The sequence below is a fragment of the Marmota marmota genome, unplaced genomic scaffold (assembly GCF_001458135.2).
Source record: "Marmota marmota marmota unplaced genomic scaffold, marMar, whole genome shotgun sequence".
Taxonomy (NCBI): domain Eukaryota; kingdom Metazoa; phylum Chordata; class Mammalia; order Rodentia; family Sciuridae; genus Marmota; species Marmota marmota.
Genome location: NW_025999853.1, coordinates 39,101,572 through 39,125,342, shown reverse-complemented (window position 1 = coordinate 39,125,342; position 23,771 = coordinate 39,101,572). Strand labels below are relative to the sequence as shown.

Below are 23,771 nucleotides of genomic sequence, written 5' to 3'. Positions count from 1 at the left end.
TCACTTTTTTCTCTACCAATTTAAAATGTTCCCACTTTACTGCATCTATATAGCAATAAATAGACTCTGCCTTAAGAATATTTCCTTATTTCTTAAACAGCAGAATTTAAGTACTGAGGAAGTAAAGGTTACAAGGTAAATTATTTCCATGATAGTATATGTAGTAGGACAAAACCAACCTCTACTTGGTTTAACTAGGAAATAATGCATACCATTTTGGTCTTTGAATAGCTTACAAAGGAAAAGCATTTCCTGATTCATTAAAAGAAGCATGATGCCAAGGTGACTAATGCACCATTGTTCAAGTATTAGAACTGTAAAACCATGTAAGGTTGAGAAAGAGGAATAAAAGTGGAATCTGCTCACCCACCTATACCTTAATGATCATTGTAACTAAACTGAACTTGCTAGACTGGTATGACTAACAACTGATAAGACTCCTATTGAATCAATTGATTCTGTTCTCACCCCTCTCATGAGGTTCACACCTGGACACCCAATTCAGAGAGAACCTGTTTTGCTTTTCACTTCACTCAGCTTACTTCACTCTCCTTAGGGAGATAAAGACAACTCTTACTTCACTGATCTGAAATTAATTAGAACCATCCATGACCATAACACTACTTTATATGTCTTTAACATTTTTAAAAGACAGACACAATATTGGTTCATTTTCCTTGCACCTGAAAGCTTAACCTACATATCATTCGTGTGACATTTCTTGAGGCTCACCAGCAGGTGCCTTAATTTTTAGAAAGGTTTCTAGTGGTCTAAACAAAGCCTTCAGAAGACCTTAGCAACAAAAAGGGGTTAGCATATTTGTAAAGACCCAGAGGAAATTCATTAGGATGCTGAGGCAGCATAGGCCCCATTGAATATGTTAATGGACAATGAGTGATTCCTCCGATGCAGCAATCTCATCTTCCTCAACATTTATGAGGTGCAAGCAATCCATGAATCTAAGCATCTGCTAGTGGGTGTCCTCAAGCAGTGACAGGAGCCTGGCTTACAAATGTTGTTGGTTTCCACCAAAAACACACCCTAGCGCGCGCGCACACACACACACACACACACACACACACAAAAAAAAGTCTAATATAATTTTTTCTTATGGTTGCAGAGCAAGTACATTATTTAAGTGCTGTCCTGATGAATAAGACTTTCAACCACATTTCTTAAAACATAAACAGAAAAACAAAGCAAAATCACGTACTAGTATTCAATGGGGCATTAACAGATTTTTCTAGACTGGAACAGAGTTAGTATCCCAAAGTCCTTTGGTGAAATCAAGGAAAATGTTCCTTAGAATAATTCTGTTTGGGCCGGGCGGGGAAGCGCACACCTGTAATCCCAGCAGCTTGGGAGGCTTAGACAGGAGGATCAAGAGTTCAAAGCCAGCCTCAGCAATGGTGAGGCGCTTAGCAAGTCAGTGAGATAGGGCTGAGGGTGTGGCTCAGTGGTTGAGTACCTCTGAGTTCAATCCCAGTATCAAAAAGAGAGAGAGAGAGAGAGAGAGAGAGAGAGAGAGAGAGAGAATGATACTGTATAATGAATCTGATGAAATCTGGTTACTTTGCTCAAGGAAAAACTGGAGTTAACCTAAATAGACTCCAATGTGGACCACACCATTCTTTCACATCCAACATTGGTATCCCAGAGCTCACTGACTTTTTTCTGCATCATCATATTTCTATTTTTTCTTCTTGTTTTCGGCCAGGAGAGGTTTTGTTGTTTTGATTTTTGTTTTGTTTTGTTTTTTGTTTTGGTGGTGGTGGTACTGGGGAAGGAGAGTTCTTGATTGGTCTGAAGGTTGTAGAAACTTTGCTCCTCTAGCAAATAAGACTTAAAGATGATAAACATTCCTAAAATTTTTCAGCTAATAAAATTTCAGTCTAACTGAATTCTGAACAAGAGCTCTTATTTATAGCATGGGACCACTAGTTGCTCATTAGTACTTTTTTACACTAGCTTATTAAACATCCTTGGGAGTGGCTGTACCCAGGATGTCAATGGCTCTCTGATGTGGCTTTGCAACTGCAGTTCAGGTGGTGGTATCACTTTCACCCTTGGTCCTTCTTCACATCTGACTGATAGAAGCCCTGTTGTGAAGAAGGCATGTTCTCATTCTAGGTAAACAGAGCAGGGTGAGACTCTTGGCTTTGTGTCTTTCTCCTAGAGCACTCAGATGCTGATCATTTTACAGATGAGCCAAGATTTCTCAATCCATGCCAATTATTTCAATCAACTATCATTCAGGATAACTATCTGATAATGTCCAACACATATCATTATGAAAAAAATTCTAAAGGTAACAAAACTAAGGAAGAAAAAATATATTCTTCTTAGTAGCAAGTATTTTGTATGAGAAGTCTGACTTTATAGAAAAAGTTTAATAAGACTTAGACTGAACACTAGGGAATGGATTCCACTCCAGTCACAACTTCAAAAGAAAGGGAGAGACCACTACATATAGCAAAAGAGTATGGAATTGGGAATTTATAGAAGATATCTTGTTGAGGAAATTGAGAACTATGCTGAGAAATAGCAAATTTTCATCTCCCCTGTGGTGGCACAGCTGATGCAAAGCTTTGGAAAATGGAAATCTCTTAAATATGGGGTGGTCATTCTTTCTTCCAATGCCATATGAAACTTCACAAAGTTTTCTAAATGAATACGTATTAATTCTTTAGTGTGAGTGGGTTATTTTGAACAGTTAAGCTTTACATCTGGGTTAGAATATATTAAAAATAGACGATCCATATCACCCAGGGGTCAGAGCTCATAGGGCACACTGACAATTGGATCATCATAAGAACTGAAATCACCTGCATACCTAAGGTTGCCTGGATAAAAGTGACTTAACTATTTTCTGGAGAAAATTATTTCACAAGAAAACTAGCCTATAATCCAATAAACAATTTGAATGATTGCTTCAGGAAATCATTGAGAATCAATTTGTCTGAACAAATAGCTTGCTTAACTGAATAAGCAAACTCCTCAGAACATTAGATAGCTCACCTGAGCAATTGCTGAATAACTGCTTGTATATCAAGAATTGCTTCAAGAACCTTTCCCCACTGTTTCTACTAGACCTGAACTATCTTACCATGAAAGTCCCTAATCTCAGTATCCCTCCACTAACAGACTTTTTTCAAGCCATCTGAGTCCATAGCCCCAACCTCCAACCCCTTCTGAGCTCAAGTAAGATTTTTCCCAAGGTTTCTTTTCCTTACTTCTGTAAGTTTAATAAACAGATACTTTTTGTTAGAGAAGCAGCAGGGCCTTGGTTTCTTTCACGAAATCCAAAATCTAGACACAGGGGATACAATGACTTGTTTTACCTTAATAGTAAGGATAAAAAAGAATGAACTCAAAGAAGTGATCCTTGTACTGAAAGTAGAATAAGTACCTATATATTTTTAAAGCCTATTCCATATTAATATTTCTAACTTAAGTTTCCTGTCTCCTTCTTACAAATAAGAGTTTATAATCCATTTTTCCTTATAACTAGTTTCAATGTTTCATAATGCCATTTCAAAGAAGAATGAAAATTACAGTAGTATCCCACCCCTAACCCTCCAGAATTGGTTGCTATGGCTGCATCCATCCGGAGAACCATCTCTTTGGCATCAGACAGGCACCAATCTCCCTTCCAAGGAACACCAAAGAATGTACAAGTGTGAGTACATTTATAGTGTCCCATAAAGCCTCACATAATTAGTAAACAGTAACAATGTAAGAGAGAAAAAATAGCAAACCTTTAATATTTGATTTAATTTTTTCTTATTTTTTTTCATTTTTATGGGTACTAATACCATGATTTTTGCCTAGGATTTTTTTGCATCCAGTTATTCCAGTAACATTTTTTGAAAACTTTCTTTCTCCATTGAATTGCCTTTACTCTTTATCAAAGATCAGTTGACTGTCTTTGTATAGGTTCTCTATTCTGTTCGATTGATCTACATATATATTCTTTCACAATATCATACAAGTACTATAGCCTTATAGTACGTCTTGAAATAAAATGGATTCTTATTTATTCTTCCTTAGTATATTGTTAGCTATTCTATGTTTTCCCCTTTCCACATAAATTTTAGAATTTGTTGATATTTATAAAGTACGTGTTGATATTTTTATTGAGATTGTGTGAAATCTATCAATCCAGTAATAAACCATGAATTCTTAACAATAGTGTTCCAATCCACAAATATAGAATGCTATAAAAGTTAACTTCTTTCCTAGATATCAGCAATGAGCAGTTGAATTATGTATATAATAATTCATGCATGGAATATAATCTATTCCACTTTGTTCCTCAGGATCTCTTCTTTCCCTCTTCTCCTTCTTTCACCTGTTCTCCTTCCTCTGTTCCACTAATCTTCCTTCTATGTACTCATTGTTGTTTCTTTTTTTTAATTGGTGCTTTATAGATAGACTTGAAGATGAAATTCACTGTGATGTACTCATGTAACTTTTATATATTAACTAGTATCCTACAGCCCTGCTATTTTCTCTTACTAGCTCCAATAACTTTTTGTCAACTCATGGGCATTTTTGGCATAGACAACCATGTCATTGTGAACAATTTAATTTTTTTCCTCTCTAAACTGTATATATTATATTTCCTTCTATGAATATGTTATATTAAATGGCAAAAAATGAATTGGTGTTACGGATGAAATTAAAGTTGATAATCAGATGACCTTCAGATGGGGAAATTATCCTGAATTAGCTCTGTGACCTAGTGTAAACACAGGTGTTCTTATAAGTGGAAAAGTTAAACAGAAAAGAGAACAAGATGTAAGCATGAGAGGAACTTATTCCAATGTTTCTGGTTTTGAAGATGGAGGAAGGGATCCATGAGCCAAGGAATGCAGGCAGCCTTAGATATGGAAAACAGCAAGAAACGGATTTCTCCTAGTGTCTCCAGAAGAAACACAGAGCTATCCATCACATTAATTTTAGCCCACTGAGATTAATTTTGGACTTTTGACCTCCAGAACTGTAAAACAATAAATTTGTATTGTTTAAAGCCACTAAGTTTGTGATAATTTTTTAGAGTCACAAGGGGAAACTAATACATGTGATTTCTAACATAGGTAAGGTTTTTGACTTTTTACAATTTTCCTTTGACTTTTCACAATTTTCTTCTTAACTTAGTTCTTCTGTAGTTTGAATATGACATCCCTAGGGTAGTTTTATGGGAATTTGTTCTGCTTAATAATTTTTGAGAAACTGTAGTTTTGTTATATCTTTAGAAATTACCTTCCAGTTTTTAGACATTCTGTTAGGGTTTTTTTTTGTTGTTGTTGTTGTTTGATTTTTTGTTTTTGTTTTTGTTTTTTTGTTGTTGTTTGTCATTGTTTTTCTCTGCATTTTACAATGAGAGGTTTCTACTCACCTGTTTTCAAGTTCACTGATTTCACTGATTCTTTTCTTGGCTCTGTTGTGTCTACTAACAGGCACATCAAAGGCAGTCTTCATTTCTGTAGCAATGTTTTTGATTTATACTACTTCCTTTTGATTCTTAGAATTTTCATCTGTCTGCTGACATTACCTATCTGTTCTTTCATATTGTCTACTTTTTCCATGAGAGCTCTTAATATATTAATTGTAGTTACTTTAAATTTCTTGCCTGATGTTTCCGGTATGTGTCATATCAGAGTCTGGTTCTGATGCTTGCTGTATCTCTACAGACTGTTTTTCTTCCCTTTAGGCCTGCCAAAGGCTTTGAACTTCTCTAGTGTCTTTGCTTTTGTCTTTATTCTTTACTTTGGGTTTCCCTAAGTACTCCTTCTCAGAAAGAGTCTATGTCTTGAAGCCCTTTCACCTGTCATGTACTGTAAATAACCAAAGCCCTAGGGTGGGTGTGTGGTGAGGTATGTGGAAGGAGAGGGCTCTTTAGTCTTTCCATTAAATCTTACTGTTTTGATGGCCTGTGTCTCAGGGCTGTAATCTTCACAAGCATTTCTTCTTGCATAACTTTATATGACACAGGAAAGACTGGATGGGGCTGAAGTTAGAAGAAGATCCTTTCCCATGGCCCTTGTACAATATTCTGATGAAGTCTTTTTCCCCAGAGAGTAAACTCCTTTTCTGGGCATGCTTCACAAGGATTTTTCTTCTCTTCCCCTTGCCAGAACCACAGAGAATTCTGTCTCAGATCTTTACTATTAGGATCTGGTGAGGCTTTTGTTGATAAAGCCCATGATAGGGTGGGGACTGCTGATATGTCAGCCCCTAAGAGTTTCTCACTCCAAAGCTAGTCCACACTAAGCCTCCAGGAATTCATCAAAATTAACATTTTAGTATTCTTATCAGTTAGTGATTCCCTTGGTTTCTGGCCCAAGTGGACAGATCTTGGTTACGAACTCAGTTCTCTGAACTAAGAACTAAGAAACATCATTGTTTTTCATTTTTTCCAATCTATTCTTGTCTTAAGAATATATTGAAGTAACAACTTCTATACTGTATATATTAGAGCTGAAATTAGTCTGACTTTTTTTTAATCATAAGAAACTTGGATGGCTGAGGCAATAGGTAGAAAATTGCTTGGAGCCAGAATCATCTGAAGGGGAATTCATGCATATCAATATGATGATTGAGGCTAGGTTGGCTGGAAGCCTCTCTGAGACTGTTGGCTAAACTATCCTCATGTGGCTTCCCCACACAGTATGAACCTCCCAATATAATGACAGAATCAGAAGTACAATAATGTTGGGTCGGGGTGGGGGGGGTAAAAGAAAACCAGGCAGAAGCTGCATTGTTGACTTAGAAGTGGAACAGTTTCACTTCCAACCTCTCCACTCTACTATTAAAGAGAAGGATATCCCCTACCTGTCAGGTGTCAGTTATATTGTACAGGAAGCATAGGAATAAGGTAAATAAATATGTGTGGTCAACTTTAGAAAATTTAACCTACCCTATTGGGAAATTCTAAATTAACTGTTGTGATTGCAATGAAAATAACGAATCTCAAGAATTTTAGACCTTAGCAGCCTGCAACTATGAAATAATTTCATGGTGACTTCTGCATATTTTTATTTTGAAACAATCACAGATTTACAGGAGAGTTGGAAAATCTTTATGTCTCCTCAACTACCTCAGAGTAAGTGCTGCCTTGATGCCACATCTCACTGAATGTGTCCATGAGCATTTCCTACCTGCAGAGCTATCTCCCACATAGCCATTTGGACCCACATAGTCCAAATCAAGATGTTTACATTGATATTTTACTCCTATATCATCTTCAGACATATTTAAGTGAACCAAGTGTTCTAAAAATGCCTCTAATTGCAAAAGAATGAACTTCAGAAACTTATATTGCATGTAATTGTTCTATGTCTATAATCCACTTCCGTAGCAGCTGTTCCTCATTCCTCATTCTTTCCTTAACTTGCATGATGTTGATACTCTGAAAGCTACAGACCACTTTGTAGTGTGTTCCTCATGTTTTCTCACAATTAAAAGTTTCTACATCTTTCACAGGGATGTCACAGAGAGTGAGTTATGTTCATGTCATGGCATCCTACCAAGTAGCACATCATTTTCATTTACCCCATTACTAACAGTGTTCACTTTTACTCGTTGATTAAGATGATGTTGTCTGCAAGGCTTCTCCACTATAAAGTTACTCTTTTCCAATTTGAGATTAGTAAGTATAGTGAGAAAGCAAAGCTATGTAAATATCCCATTCTTCATCCAACTTTTAGTTTATTATATACTTTAGGTTTCCTTTCATGTTCAACAGGTTATAATAATGTTGCTATCATTATTTACTCTGATGCATACATTTTTCCATGTTTAGCCAATAGGAACATCTTTTGGCATATCTCCATTATAACACCCACTCCAGGCTGTTCTTCAGTGTGGCAACCTCGTTTGGCTCAAGTGCTGACTACTCTTGTCAGGTTGCCTCTTTATGATAAATAGAGTAATGACTAGCTAAAGATATCTACATCCTAATTTTCAGAATCTGTGAATATATCTTTATGTGGAAAAGGGAACTTTTCAGGTGTACTTTAGTTAAAAACCTTGAAATGGAGATAGATATTATCCTAAATTATTCAAGTGGTCTCAATATAATTACAAGGGTCCTTATAAGAGGGAAGCAGGAATATCAGAGCCAGAGAGAAAGAGAGGAAGAGAGATTGGAAGGTGCTACACTGCTGGCTTTGAAGAAAGAGCAGGAATGGGCACGGCCTCCAGACACTGGAAAAGGCGAGGAGACAGATTCTCCCCAGAGCCCCAGAAAGAATGTAACTCTGCCAATGTCTTGATTTTAACCCACTGAGTCTGGTTTTGGACTTTTGACATCCAAAACTATCAGATAACAAATGTAAGTTGTTTTAAGCAACTAAGTTGTGGTCACTTACTACAAACACAGTGGAAAACTAATATGCTCTCCCAGCCCTTCTTGCATACTCTCCTTGTGCTCAGGCTCTAACAGCTTCCACACTAGGTTTTGCCCGGCATGTCCACCTTTCATACTGCACTCAGAATTTGACTCCTAACACTGCTCAACTGTAGATGCCTACCTTACTCTGATGCACCTAATTTAATCTGAATTATATTATTCAGAATGGGAAGTTATGGGAAAGGAAAAGTGAAGAAAAGAGGGAGAAAAAAGAGGGAAATCCATTGATATTTAATACTCAAATTTCAGTCATCTAATCACCAAAAAACCACCCCACTAGCAAGGGCATGTCTGCTATCTATGAGAGTCATTAGGATGGGACTTTAAACAGTACAGTTCTCCTAATCCAGGCCTTAGCTGCTGCCTCTAATGTTCTTGAGACTAAGGAAAGACTTGCCTCTGCTGGCACTGGGAGAAGAACCACTGCCATGCCCAAGATCCCTTAGTCTAAATTTTAGTCCTTGACAATAATTGGTGTCAAAATCTAAATCATAGTCTAAATCACAGTCTCTTCTTCCTGTCTAAATCTTAGTTTAAATCACAGTCTATTCTTCCTGTAAACACCCACAACACTTCTGAGACTAGGTGTGTACATTTAAAAAGCACATATAATATAGAGAATATTTTGTAACTCTTTCATAGGCCAGTCTCAATTCAAGTTCTCCTAAAGAAACTGCTCCCTGTCTTACTCTCTGCAACCATTGACACCACAGAAAACAATTTATATCTCTTCATGTCTCAGAGTCTGGGTCAAACTGATACCAACTGCAGGAAGAAGGAGAAATTTTACCTAGCCCTAAATTAATGCCTTCTGGTATTCCATTTTCTACTGCATCATTAATTTCTTCCCAAAATGATTGAGAGCAAGAATTTCTAATTCCCTTCCCCAGAGGTATGATCTGGTTCTATAATCCAGACGAGACAATCTCACAGCAGCTCTCCATCTATAGGTATCTTAAAGTCTGCATCAATCAATCTTACACTAATAAGAGGAGAGACCCCAGCATCATCTCATGTCAATTAAAGTTATGCCAAAATTAACCTAAAGTTTTTTATCTTGCCTCTTCAAAGACTTAAAAGCTTTGGAATCCACTCTCATGAACAGTTAGTTATCCAGTAATCAATATAACACTGATTATTGTCAAAGACTAAAATTATTGCTTCACATGAACTATTTCACTTAATCCCGCTATTGTGGGAGGGTTAAGTGAAGTTGTTGAGAAGAAGCTCCAGATACCTAACTTTTCTCAATTTGTCACCACTATGTCCCAAAGCCACCAAAAAATCATTTTATTATATCTATTTTCCTTGTTTATGTCAGTTTTCGTCAGAAGTCCAAACTCACAACACAGTCCCATGTACATTTCCTTTTATGACCTATTATACATCAACTTACTGGGTCATCTGAAATTCATAGTTGAAAACTAAGCAAATTCATCATATCTGCAACTTCCTCCTACACAAGTTAGAGAGGCTCTCCACTAAGGACACTGCTTCCTTCCCCTGCATCTTCCTTGAGTGATGGCTATTTTTCTCTTCCATGTTTTGGGACCACCACACTGGTCTGCTGGTTTTTCTTTTACCACCAGATAATTTTCTACTTCATAGTCTTTGCAAGAATATTCCTCTTGCCTGGAATGCAAGTGGGATGTTCCCTTAAAGATGCTTCCTCAAATGTTTTCTCTTCATGAGATCAACTATAATCAGTCTATTCAAGCCTCTTGACCACTCACCCACCCAACTTACATTATTCCTAATTCCCCATCCTGTTCTATTTGTATTTTTATCCCATGGCATCAATCATTTTCTAACATATCATGCAATTTACTTACATAGTATGTATTTTGTTTGTTGTCCATCTCCCTTTTGCTCAATTCCAAATTCCACAAGAGCAGAGATTCTTGTCTAGTTTTGTTGACTAAGGTATATAAAGCACCTAGGCACATAGTGTGTGCCCCAGTAAATACTTTGTAGTGATAGAATGAACTCTCAGCTATGATATTAGGAAGAAGACACAATTATTTCTCTTTTTCAGACAAAGAAGCTGAAGTTTACATAATTCATGAAAGGTCATGCTACTTGCAATGACATAACCCAAATTCTAATCTAGATCTCTCTCCCTAGAACTAACACTCACTGTTCCACACCCAACAGTATTTGCCTATGGTAGATGGGGGAGGGGATACCAATATGAGGAAAAGGGGAGGAGGTGGAAGATGGAATAGAATAAATCTCTGTGTACCACACTGAGCAGATTCTTTCCATAGCAGAAACTAAATTGAATGGTGACAAACTTAAACCTATATCTTGCGAAGATCATTCAAACAAGTGGAACAATGAAAATCAACCAAGTTTTCAATGGAGAGAAATACCACATTTGATGGGGCCCAATGGTACTCTAAGATTTTCACAGCTAAAAAGGACTTTCTCCCTTCTAGTTAACTAGTATGCAGTTCAACCACCCCAGTCCTCACTTAGAAATAAGTCTAATACAGCATGAATAGTTGTGAAATTATGCTTTATTCAGATATATTAGATTTGGATAAACTGAACAAGTGAGTTACTTTCCATTTGGGTGCAGTCACAGTTGTCAACAATATTCAGAAGCACCAAGTGTGAAATCTCCTGAGGTGCTGAGTTTATCAGGGCACAGGTCATATCACCTGACACATTCAAGTGCTGTCTGATGTGCCATTAAAGCAGTGGCTCAGAATGCAGACATGTTCTCAAATAGGCAACAACTAGATGGTACTATTTCGTTTATAAGTGTTCTTTGTCTAAATAAATACACAACCCACAGGGTCTAACTTAGGTCAGCTGTTTAGTTGGTCCCTGAGATAAAGTCTTTTAATCACATATTCTTGCCTAATTTTTCAAAAAAATAAAAAATAAAGGGTAAAGTGAGACAGTTACAGGATACAGGAATTATAAATAATACATATAATTAATAATACATAGATATTCTTTCATTACATAAGTTGCTACTATAAATACTTCTTTGATGAAACTAAAAATATATTTTCCATATAAATAATGTTAAATATTAATAAATAGATTTCAATTTAAAAATTCAAATATTGCAGGCATGAGGACTGTTATTTGGATGCTCTCCGACCCCGAATCGAAGACTGACTCCTTTTTCGCTTCCTTAGGGTAGAGTGTGGTAACAGATCATTCATCACTTTCTTGAGTTCACTCACTGCTTTACGCTGGATCTTCAGGTCATTTACCTAATGGGAAAGAAATCAGCAAAATTAATTTCAGGCATACAAGCCATCAGGTTTTTCTCCTTTTAACATCATAGTGAAAATGAAATAATTCATCTTTAAAAAGGTGATTCTGAATAACAATATAGTATCTTAATCTACATTATTAACTTCTTCCACCATTAAGGCTAAAAGAAAACTGAATTGATAGTTATGCAAAATTATTATGGGTTACATCATATATCTCTAACTTTACTGCTACAGAATTCTCAAAATTATTTAGTGAAAAGAGACCTGGAGTACTTAAAAAGAAAAGGAGGTATTAAATCCTGCATCTGTAGTATCTCTAACTTTGAGCCAGTTTCTTAACCTCTTTAAACCTCTGTTTCCTCATCTAACCAGCAGAGATTGTTGAGCTGACCTTTAGTCTACCAATTCTGTCACCTCACACTTTGATCAGTCTTTGCTGTACATATCAGATGAGTTCCTATAAGACACAGCCTCTCACTCTGGGTGTATAGCAGGCTGACCTGGAGACCTAATAAAGAACTCAGAGACTAGGCTCAGAGACTTGCTCTTGTGTAGTCACTGGTTCCCCAGGTTATTCTGAAACCAACCACAGTGTGAGAGCCACTGATATAGGTTAAGTCCTTTGTAAAACACCAAGTTCAAAACAGATGAAAACTATAATTTTAAATTTAGAATGAGATTAAAAATAAACACCACTCATGCTCATATGATAATAAATGACTTGCTGATATAGAACATTTGAAATTAGGATTTGCAACAACTTTTGCTATACCCTGACTTCTACACCAGCAGATTGCACTATTTGATTTTCTTCAATCTAACCAATAGAGCCATGTGGACGATTTTATAATTAATAAAATGAGGACCATTTATTTTCATCTTTTCTGTGTCACTCTGTTTCTTTCTAATGCTGGAAACACTATTCTCAAGAGTGACTAGGGGGTTTCTAGACTCCAGATTAATTATTAAAGGACATAACATGCCTAAAATATGTTCACAATTGAACAAGAGGACAGAGGTTAATATTTCACTCAGTATTGCCCATCACGAATCAGGAGGTTTGAAGAGCCTAGAAGGATGAAACCCAGACATTTTTCTCACTTTCTCAAGGACCAGTTACAAGAGTAGAAAAAAAAAAATTCTACCACCTGTGCATTATAGTGGCAAAAAATAAAAATTCAAAAGTTTTCAGCTTTCAAGCTATCACCAAGAATCTAAGAGACTTAGATTCAAGATTAAACAAGCCAGGATGGCACTGGGTTAGGAACAAGTGCTTCCTCAATCTCTAGTCTATGGCCCAAAGAAAATTGGTTCCATCTCTCCTTCCGGTTACTGGGAGCTACATGAATTGAGTGAGAGGCAGACCCAAGCACTGTGAAAACTGGGCACAAATCCTAAGAGCAGAACTCATAGTAAGACTTCAGTCCCTCTCACTCGAGACAATTGATATTAAAGCCAAAGCCAAAGGATCCTGACCTCTTTGTCTTCTAGATAAAATTTGGGGAAACATGATTGTCTTTATGCTTTAAAGTTGTCTTTTTGCCTTAAAATTACCAAAATTTAAAGATCCAAGACAACCTCATAGATAACACTTCAGAGCCTAAGAATTTCTCCAGCTGAGATATTTTAGTATATGAAAGTTAATCAAACAATCCTTTCAGAAGGTGTAAACTCTATCCCTTTTCCCCCACTAAAAACAAGCAGCGAATAGTCTCACTTCTAGTTAGGCTGCATAATCTTGAGATGTTGACCAGAGACTGCAGAGACTGCAGAGACTGCAGTCACATGGTGTCTCCTCAAAAGCTATATCTCTCTCCTCTCTCATTCTCATTTTCTACCCACAACATTGTAGAATTGTAGAGCAAAGGAAATCATAGAACTTTTGTAGTGAACCTAGCAGGTTCCTCTCAATATGGGGAAATGGAGCACCAGCCAGGCATGTGATTCATCTGAGGTCACAGTTTCTTGGTGGCCAAGTTGGAAGGAGAACAGATATCTTCTCACTCCCTCCCACGTGTCTTTCCACTAAGACAAACAGCCTCCCATCCAAAGTAAGAGAATTTCCATCGCATAAACAAGGTGCAAAGAGAGACCTGCTTCTCCATGCTCCTCTCTGTGTCTTCACCTACTTCCGGCTCTCTGGATTTATCTGTTCACCTGTCCTTGTGTAATAGTTTTATTGCCTTTGTTTCTCCAAATGACACATTTAAATGATTCCCATACTGATTTTACAGTTACCCAAAGGATGCGTTGAATTAGTAAGGAGGAGTTTCAGCCAGAGGTTTAAATCATAGATATAGCCAACTGTTAAGTAGCTAATTTCTACTTTCTGAGAATTAAACACTCTGCAAAAGCCCCTGCAATGAAATAAAGAATTGAAATCATCTCACCTGAACTTGAGACACCTTTAGGAAGTCCTGCAGCTTACTGATACTGCTGTTGAAGAACTTAGCAGAAAGATCCTCCTTGATGGTGTCCATGCTCCTTTGGATGATCTTGTTGTCTTTTAAGTGTTCAAAGAGTTTGAAGTAGAAAGAGACAATTTGGCTCTGGATTACTTTTTTGTCACTCTCCTTGGGAGAAAAGAGCACAAAGATAGGATGATGTTAGTTTATCCATCAGAAAATAAATAACTGAAAAATCATCCAAATCGTAATGTTCAGTTTACCTCTTTCCATTTATCCAAAATATCCAAGAAAAGAGACCCGCCATCTGATACATTTGAATTACTTGCATTCTGAGAAAAGAGAGGAAAATTGATTGATAATTAGTCCATATATTGTCCTAAAAGTATTTTCAAGCCTAGTTAAAAAATAAATAAATAAAAATAAAAATCTGCAGTTGTCACACTATAGTATACTGCCCCCCTCTGGTATAGTTGTCTATAACATCTACCTGTGCCCTCCTATACAGTTTTATTATGTCAGCTTTAAAACCTCTGTAAATATATGTTTGTGTGAGAGACAGAGAGACAGAGAGATCTTATTTACATTGCAAGAATAAAACATTTGTGAATGTTTGAGCATTGTAATAACAATAATTACAATAGCTAATTTGGGGAGAAATAATAAATTATTTAAAATGCCAAAAAAATTTTACTAATCATAAATAAGAATTTAAATGTTCATAAACCAAAAAATTTAAAAACTCCTAAGCCAGAATAGTAACTTCAACAAAGTCTCAGTTAGTTACTGACTGAAGGAATAATTCATAAGTTAAGTGGAGTGACAGAATTCAGAAATCACTTTTTGGAAAAAGAAAACCTCTATAAGTGACATTTTAAGCCAAATTTTTAAGAACTTCACCTTCTTTAATTTTAACTAATAGCTTTCTATTACTACTTTTAATACTAACTTTGACCTTTTACTGTCATCCTCATAATAGTTTGAGAAATCAGAAACTAACAGCCAATCATTTTTTGATACGGACATTGCTTGATTTATTACAACTTAGTGGGCTGGGATGTAGCTCTGTGGTAGAGCACTTGCCTAGCATGCACGAGGCCCTGGGTTCAATCCCCAGCACAAAACAAAATCAAAATCCTTGAGAATATTCTCATCATAAAATTATCAATATAGATATGCTTAGTACTCATATTATACCTATCTTTTGGAAGACTCATGTTCATGTATCCCCTCTAAGTCTCTATAGCAAATTGAGCAGGAGGTTAAAGCAAAATCTAAATTATTTAGTCAAGAAACATCCTCCAACAATTAACAAAGTACCACATCTTCTCAAAATGATTATGAACTAGAGATCACAGTCTATCAGACACAAGTACAAGTCAAACATTCAGTTATTTTCAACCACAAACAAGTATTATTGAAAGGTCATACTTACAAAATATCTTTTTAAATCTTCTATTTCTTTATTAACTGTGTCCTGGGAGTAACAGCTAGAAGAACCCAAAATGATGCAGAGCTGAAAAGCCAAGAAATAACTTGTGTATTTCATCATTTCAGAGAGAGTTAGGCCAAAGACGTTGAAATCAGTAGCTCCTGTATTAATCTGATCAGGTCCAAAGGACTTGGCTGATCTTCCTTTCCTAATAGCTGATCTGAGATGATCAGAACAATATACTGCATCTCCTTTCACTGCTGGTATTTATACCTAATTGAAGTCTCATCAGGATTACGTATTTTCACAAGTTTTTAAGATGAGATGGTGACAGATAGGCAGGGATGCTTATTCGTTTGTATTAATAACTATGGTTTGTGGCATTTTGGTGTTGTAGTTAGAGTTTCCTTTCAACTTCTTGGGTCCTTTGACGATGAGACAGACCCATTGTGCCCACCTGTGCCATTCTTGTGGGATCCTTTGAAAGCACTCTTACTTCACGCCATTCAGGGACTGGAAATTATTTTTGCCCTTTTTTTTATTCCCCCCTTTTTACCCTTGTAAAATGTTGACTCCTCATCCACAGGGCACATTGATCATTTGTGGTTGGGAACAAGTGAAAAAGGAAATTCTAGGGCCTCTCAAACCTTACAAAGGGGAAGCCTTTTTAAATTTTTCTTGCAAATGACCAAAAAGCAAGGAAAGAATATGGTTAAAAAAACCAATGTGTGAGGAAGTCCTTCATCAGAATTGGTTAGTAAAATATCCACCACAAGTTTCAAATTGCTCTAGGTCCACATGGCCACTAGAATTATAATATAAGTTATACAGGTAAATTTAAATTATCTAGTAGCCCCATTTTACATATTTATTTATTTATTAGTGAGGCTCTGGGTTCAATCCTCAGCACCACATAAAAAAATAAATAAAGGTATTGTGTCCATCTACAACTAAAAATAATTTTAAAAAATAAGATGTCTCACATACTTTTGTCATATGAAATTCTAAAAATCTAGTACACACAACACACCTCAATTTGCACTAGCAATATTTTGAAAGCTCAATAGTTACATGTAGCTATGGGATACTCTGTTGAATAGTGTAGCTCAAGATAATCAATTGTTCATTAATAATAGAGAAAGTTTTTAACTATTTTTTGCCTTTCAAAATTAAAAAAAAAAAATAGAAATTCCTTCTCGTCCCTTGGTAGTTGTTAGAAATTACAACACTTCAAGATGGCCCAGAAGTCCCTCCATTCTTTGGTTATAATGCAACTTGCCCTGTACTGTATATAGTAAAGTAGGGTGGTTATGGGTGCAGACTTCAATCCTGGCTCCACTACTATATAGCTCTGGGATCCTGAGTAAATCCCTTAACTTTTCTATGACTCAGTTTCCTTATGTACACGATCGACTTAATAATAGTGTCTCCCTCTTGACTTTAGTTGAAAATTAGATCAGATAATACATATAAAGTGGGAAGAATTTTCCCTGTGTAAAGTAATCACTCAACTAAAGTTAACTAGTATAATTCAGGCATGTGGAGTGACTAGCCATTCCTAAAAAGAAAAATCATACTTTGAACTTTGCTCATACAATATCTTTGGCCTTAAATTCCCTTTCCCTTCATTTGTGCCCCTCAGGCTGGCACCAAATCATCCAGTCCCATCCTAAATATCATCTTCATGAGTTCTCCCAAAATTATCTTATTTAAATTAATCTCACATTCTCCATACTGGTTTAGCATTTGGTTTATACTTTTATTTTTTTAGGTCTGATCCCTCAATCTCAGGAAAGTTAGTTATTCGTATATCTTTTCCATGTTCAACTGAGTTCCTTAAAATCAGAAAGAGTTCCATTGCTTCTATGGCATACATTTTTCCCTAAAACATTTCAGCATGGAAATTTGCTCATAGGCAGCACCGAATAAGTATATATTTGAATGTTTGCTTAAGGATTTATTTTGCATTACATACCCTCAAATTATATCCCAATGCAATCAGGCCTAAGCCAAACTACCTCTTAACTAAATAATAAGTTTTTTAGTTTACTTTTTCCCATATTTTTATTGACACATTATAATTATACATAATAGTGGGATTCATTGTGATATATTTATACATGTACATGCTATAACAATATAATTTGGTCAATATCATTCCCCAGTATTTTCCCTCTCCCTCTCCTTCTCCTTCCCCCTGAGTCCTTTCCTCTACTCTACTGGTCTCCCTTCCATTTTCATGAGATCCCTCCTCACCTTTCTTTTCCTTTTTTCTCTCTAGCTTCCACATATGAGAGGAAACATATAACCCTTGACTTTCAAATGTTGGCCTATTTTACTTAACATAATGCTCTCAAGGTCTATCTATTTTCCTGAAGATGGCATAATTTCTTTCTTCTTTATGGCTGAATAAAACTCAATTGTGTATATATACCACATTTTTTTATCCATTCACCCACTGATAGACACCTAGGCTGGTTCCATAATTTGAGTGCTACAGACATGAAAATGCCTTTAATTCTTTAGGATAGAGAAGTAATATCGCTGAGCCATATGGTGGTTCCAATCCTAGTCTTTTGAGGAAACTCCATACTGATTTCCATAGTGGTTTACTAATTTACAGTCCCACTAACAGTGTAAAAATGTTCCTGTTTCCCCTGTCCTTTCCAGCATTTATTATTACTTGTATTCTCGATAGCTGCCATTCTAACTTGAGTGAGATGAAATCTCAGTGTACTTTAGATTTACATTTCCTTAATTGCTAAAGATGTTGAATACTTTTTAATATATTTGTTGGCCATTTGTATTTCTTCTTTTGAGAAATGTGTTTAGTTCATTTGCCTATTATGGATTGGGTTATTTGTTTTACTGGTGTTAAGTCTTTTGAGTTCATTACATTTTCTGGATATTAATTCTCTGTCAAAAGAGTAGCTAGCAAAAATTTTCACCTATTCTATAGATTCTTTTCACATTCTTAACTGCTTTCTTTGCTGTGTGATTTATTAATGTTAGAAACATGATGCTATATGTATGTCCCTTCTGACTGGGACTTTTCCATGTATTATTTTGTGTTTCTAAAAAAGCCCAAACAGGGGCTAGGTTGTGGCTCAGTGTTAGAGCACTTGCCTAGCATGTGTGAGGCACTGGGTTCAATCCTCAGCACCACATATAAATAAATGGATAAAATAAAGGTCCATCGACATCTAAAAAAAATATTTTTAAAAAGCCAGAAAGTTCTTTGAGGATCTGTATTTCCAAAGAATAAACAAAATCAAAATTTATCTATGAGATGAGAGCTTCGTGTTAATCATGTGAAGAGTGTAGAATTGCACTGCTGCAAAAACAAAGCTCTTTACTTGTCCTCTGCAAAAAAAAAATTATGATCCAGAGAATGTGTTTTTAGGGCAACACAGTGATGTGAATCTAAGCCTTGAGACACACTGTAGGCACTAAGTACCTTCCAGGTAATCAATTAGAAAATGCTGAGTTACGGAAAGAATATTCCAAACTTTCTGAAAGGGATAAAAAATAATTCTATCTATTTCTTGATTCATCCACTGTAATGTAGTGTTGGGAGAGAGGAGTAAAGAATAGTGGGATCTATAATAGAGAATTATCTGCAGCCCTAGCATTTGTAAATTGAGAATGCCTATTCAAAATTATAAATATATATTGAGAATATGTTTATGATATGACCAAATGCTTAGAGATGGTAACTACATGGCTAAAATCAAACTCTAATGATTCTTGGTGGTAATACTAAGCACAAAATTATGGAATTATTGAGACTGTCTATCTGTACATGTTTTAGATCTATAAATCAAGACCCAGAGAAACAAAGTGATGTGTTTAAATTCATATCCAATAAGTTATTGAATGTGCCTCTAGTTATGCTAGATACCTGAGTTCAAATAATTAAATTTAAGCTTTTTTCTAGGATTTCTCCCCTCAGAATTTGTGAGACAGTAGACACACTTCAGTTCTTTGAAAAAATAGTAAGACTGAGAATAAAGTTTTGAAATTCTTGGGTCACCATCCCAGCAGACAACATCATGGGCTTGCAAACTATACAGTCTGTCAGGACCCTGAACTTGGGAAAAAAAAAAACATATTTGATTTAATGCTCTATTGTCACCATCTTGGAATTCCTAATCATTTTTTTTTTAACAGAGCCCACAGTTGCACTGGTTCCTGAAATTATGTAGCTAATCTTGCATCCCAGGCTAGATCTGCTGTCAGGTTTTCATTTTTGAACATACAATTCTTTAGTTCAGAATGTTGTCAGTACAATGGTATATCCTTGTGATCTTTTCCTGTCTTGTCAACTTGCAAACAAAGAAATTTCTCTCTCTTTTCTGCCTGTAAAACGCCTCATGTTACACATGCAAACTAGAGGTTTCACACTTTGCTGGTTCTACCCATAATGATACTGCCGAAATATTCACCACCAAGATATCCTTTAAAAGTTTTACAAAGCTACTAGGAGCCAAGGTGTAATAATATTACTAAAAGCGGGGGAGGGGGGGGGCTGAAAACTTTCTTTTTTCTTTTCAGCTAGACTTTCTTTCTGAAAACTGGCTATGGTTATGCTTTAGCCATCAGCAAGATTTCAAGTGTATCTCATGCTACCTATCTTAACTGAATAGGTAGTCAGTAAGATAAAACTTACACATTGGTTGCCCTTTTCCTCTGTGATTAGCAGTCACTTCCCTAACACTCACAACCAAATGATCTCATCCAGACTTTGGTGCTGATTTCTTCCACTCAGTATGAGTCAATATCGGATCCATGCCCCCACGCTATTTCGGCTCCTGGAACTCCTGACGCCATTTGAGCTGAGCCTACAGAAGAAGAGTGACATGTACAATGGAAGTCCACACGGAGTCAGATTTTCCCCACAATTTGACACGTAAAATCCTGTACGTTAAAGGAGAGCTTTCTGAATTCCCCTTTTTCTTTTCGGCCCACTAGGCAACTTTGAGGTATGGATCGGATAATATGGAAGACATTATACTTATGCAGGTCAATCATCAATTTATAATATTCTCAGTTTGACCTCAGATGAGATTGTGCATTGAAATCTAGAGATTCGTGGTCCCACTTCAAAGGTCATGTTTTTGTTCCTTAAGGATTACCTACAAAGTACTTGTCACAGGGTTACCGAAGAAAGATAGAAAGCTCTGTTGTGAAAATATTTGTTTAGACACTAATTGCAATCAGTTTGTACATCCTTATTCAACACCAACTACATGCTCATAGCTTTAGGGATTTACAAATAAGTTACAGTGAGAGAATTTTGTGGGAGCATGTATTACCACATGAATAGCTAGGGTTAATCCCCTGCTCCAGTTACTGGATAAAGATCCAGATTCTCTTTTTCTTCTCCATGCCTATTCTTGCATAGAGTTAAGAGGAATTGTTATTAGGAAGAGAGAAAACAAACAAACACATTTTGACATGTATACCTTCCCTTTCTTATAGTGATAATATGTCACCAGTAAATCATGATATTCTTCACCATCCAGATATTAATACTGAAATCCCCATAGATACTACTTCATCAGAATTTCATTTCCCATTTGCACTCTTGAAACAAAGGATTACTTATTGACATGCCTCTTAGATTTCTCAGTGAATTATCTCAATTCTTTTACAAAGAAGTGAAAGACATGATCTCTTCCTCCAAGAAAATCAGTATTAGAGCTAAAAACAATTATAATGTGTAAAGTAATATAAGGGAAAGAACTTTGACCTAAAAAGGAATCCCAAATTCTGGTCCTGGATCTGCTATTGATGGGATGTGGGATTTTGAGCAAAGCCTTTATCCATGCCAGACACCTCAACTACATCATCTTTAAAATGAAGTTAGATCCAGAAAATGATAAGTTTCCATTTCTAACATTCCCTTTCTATGAATAAGATTACTAATTTTAAATATAAGACATTACTAAAAATACATAAGGTAGAGGTTCCAACTGATATAGGAATTCAAAGAGGATAATTTTCTGAATGATAGGAAAGTTGGGAGATTTTGCTGATGACTTGAGTTTTGAATTTAGACTAAATTTCAACTTTAAATTTTAATTAAACTTTGAAAAATACAGAGAATTTTAACAACAGATGAGGAATAATGCTTTGAGCTTATACTTAAACCTCCAAGCCATATGACTTTTTTCCCCAGTTATCTCAAAATATGAGTTTTTTCTCAAGGTGTGAGTTTTTCTCAGGGTGTTCCCAGGAATGCCACTTTTTCATAGGAGATTTACTTACCCTATGTCATAAAAGTTTCTAATAGCAGACTGGCAGATTCACATTTTTCCCTAGGAATTCCTAGAATTCCTTGGCAGAGGAATTCTGACTCCATGATGATCTCATGATTAAGTTTTTTCTTCATCATTATTACTGTGTCCCCAATCCTGAACCTATACATGAAGTACCTGAAACAAATTTCCATCCATTAATTTTTTAATAGAAATAGTTTAAAAGTTATATAGTTTTTCAAGTTAAAAAATAAATAAAAATAGGCCCAGTATACTGGCACATATCTGTAATCCCAAAGACTTGGGAGACTGAAGCAGGAGGATCAAGACTTCAAAAGCCTCAGCAGTTTAAGCTGAGACCAAAACCAGCCTCAGAAGTTTAAGTACCTTAGCGAGGTCCTAAACAATTCAGGGAGATCCTATCTATATAAATAAAATACAAAAAGGGCTGGGGGTGTAGCCAAGTGGTAAGTGCCCTGGGTTCAAACCTCAGTATCAAGAGAGAGAGAGAGAGAGAGAGAGAGAGAAATATCACCTACAATTTCAGTACTGTTAGGCAAACACTATCAGCATTTTGATACAAATTGCTTCATATTTTTTCTGTGTTCTTAACATACATGTCTAGCACAAAATCACTTTCCAATAAACTTTTCCACAAAAAGGTAAAATGACCCAGTGGTTAAGTCCAAAGTTTCTGGAGTCGGGTTGCATGTGTTCAATCATGATTTTATTCCTCACTGTTGACTTTGAGCTTCACTATGCTTCAGTTTCCTCATCTATAAAAAGTTGATATAAATAGCAGGTGTCTGAAAAGATTCCATGAGTTTAAATTATGTCAATGTGAATAAAAGTGCAATGCTGGACAAATATTGAGAACTCAATAAATCTTTATCCACGATACAACTGTCTTCCAGTATCCAGATCTAGGCTTCTTCCTAGCACAGGCTATAAAACATATCACAGCCTCTGTTAGTTAAATTGTGTCTTGTGATTTTTTCTTTCTAACTTTGAGCCAAGGTAATGTGTGTCAATTCCGGGCTACAACAAAGTAAGACCCCTGACAATCCTTCCAACATTCTCTTCCTTGTAATTGTGGTCACATATTTAAAAACATGAAGCATGGTGCATTGAATCATGTTACCTCTACTTTATCTCACAGCACCTAAAATAATAATAAAGGCATAAAAATGCAAAAAGACTTAATTAAAAAAAGAATAAGACACAGCAAATGAGAAATATCAGTAAAATTATAGAAGATGGAAAGAAAACAAACTGACTTCAACTTTAGATTCTCCACTGTCCACTGTGGCAAGTACCTAAGCAGAGGAATTCAAGGAAAATATACAGTGAAGGTAGGCAGAAGACTAGAATTGGGATATCAATCATCTCTGAAGGAAGAAGTTCAGAGTGAGGTTGAAAATAGGACAATTTGTTGGAAATATGTATAAGATGTAGTCAGAGGCCTTCTAGCTCACTCAGTCAGGCCGCCATACCATTATATCTTGTTTGAAGACTGACAGTTTACCTTCCAGCAAGGTTCTAAATACCTAACACAGCTGAGAAAGAAACAAGTAACCTGATAATAGTTGGAGTTAATTAAAAGTTGTCGTACTGAGCAGTGAGGACACTGGGCTTCCATAATGCTAACAGGTTTCTATCCCTCAAGCAGGTAACTAGAGCATTCCTCTCCAGGAAATGGCCAGCCCTAAAGACACTGACAGAGTTTCCCCAAGGAAGCTCATGTTTCAAATATCCCCCCACCTAAAGACTTGTAAGTCAAGAAGCCCCCTTTATGCGTTATAATATACTCAAGCTAACAAACAGGATTTAATTATACAACACAACAATATACCAAAAAGCCCTTCAGAAAACACTTAGGACCAATTATGAAGTTCAAAAAGTAAACACAGAAAAAATAAACTGGAAGGTAACAGAAGTAAGGCAGAGAAAAAAAAAACAATACAGAGGGGAAATATTTAAGAGAGAGAGAGAGAGAGAGAGAGAGAGAGAGAGAGAGAGAGA

General features: G+C 36.1%; 1 protein-coding gene across 1 annotated transcript; it reads right to left on the bottom strand.

The window, feature by feature from the left end:
• Nucleotides 1-8,970: 8,970 nt before the first annotated feature.
• Nucleotides 8,971-15,745, bottom strand: Ifng (interferon gamma). The gene is made up of 4 exons (XM_015483041.2): nt 15,493-15,745; nt 14,321-14,389; nt 14,043-14,225; nt 8,971-11,646 (listed from the first exon to the last, which is right to left on the bottom strand). The coding sequence occupies exons 1-4, from the start codon at nt 15,607-15,609 to the stop codon at nt 11,512-11,514; spliced, it is 504 nt and encodes a 167-aa protein (XP_015338527.1). The 5' UTR covers nt 15,610-15,745; the 3' UTR covers nt 8,971-11,511.
• Nucleotides 15,746-23,771: the final 8,026 nt, after the last annotated feature.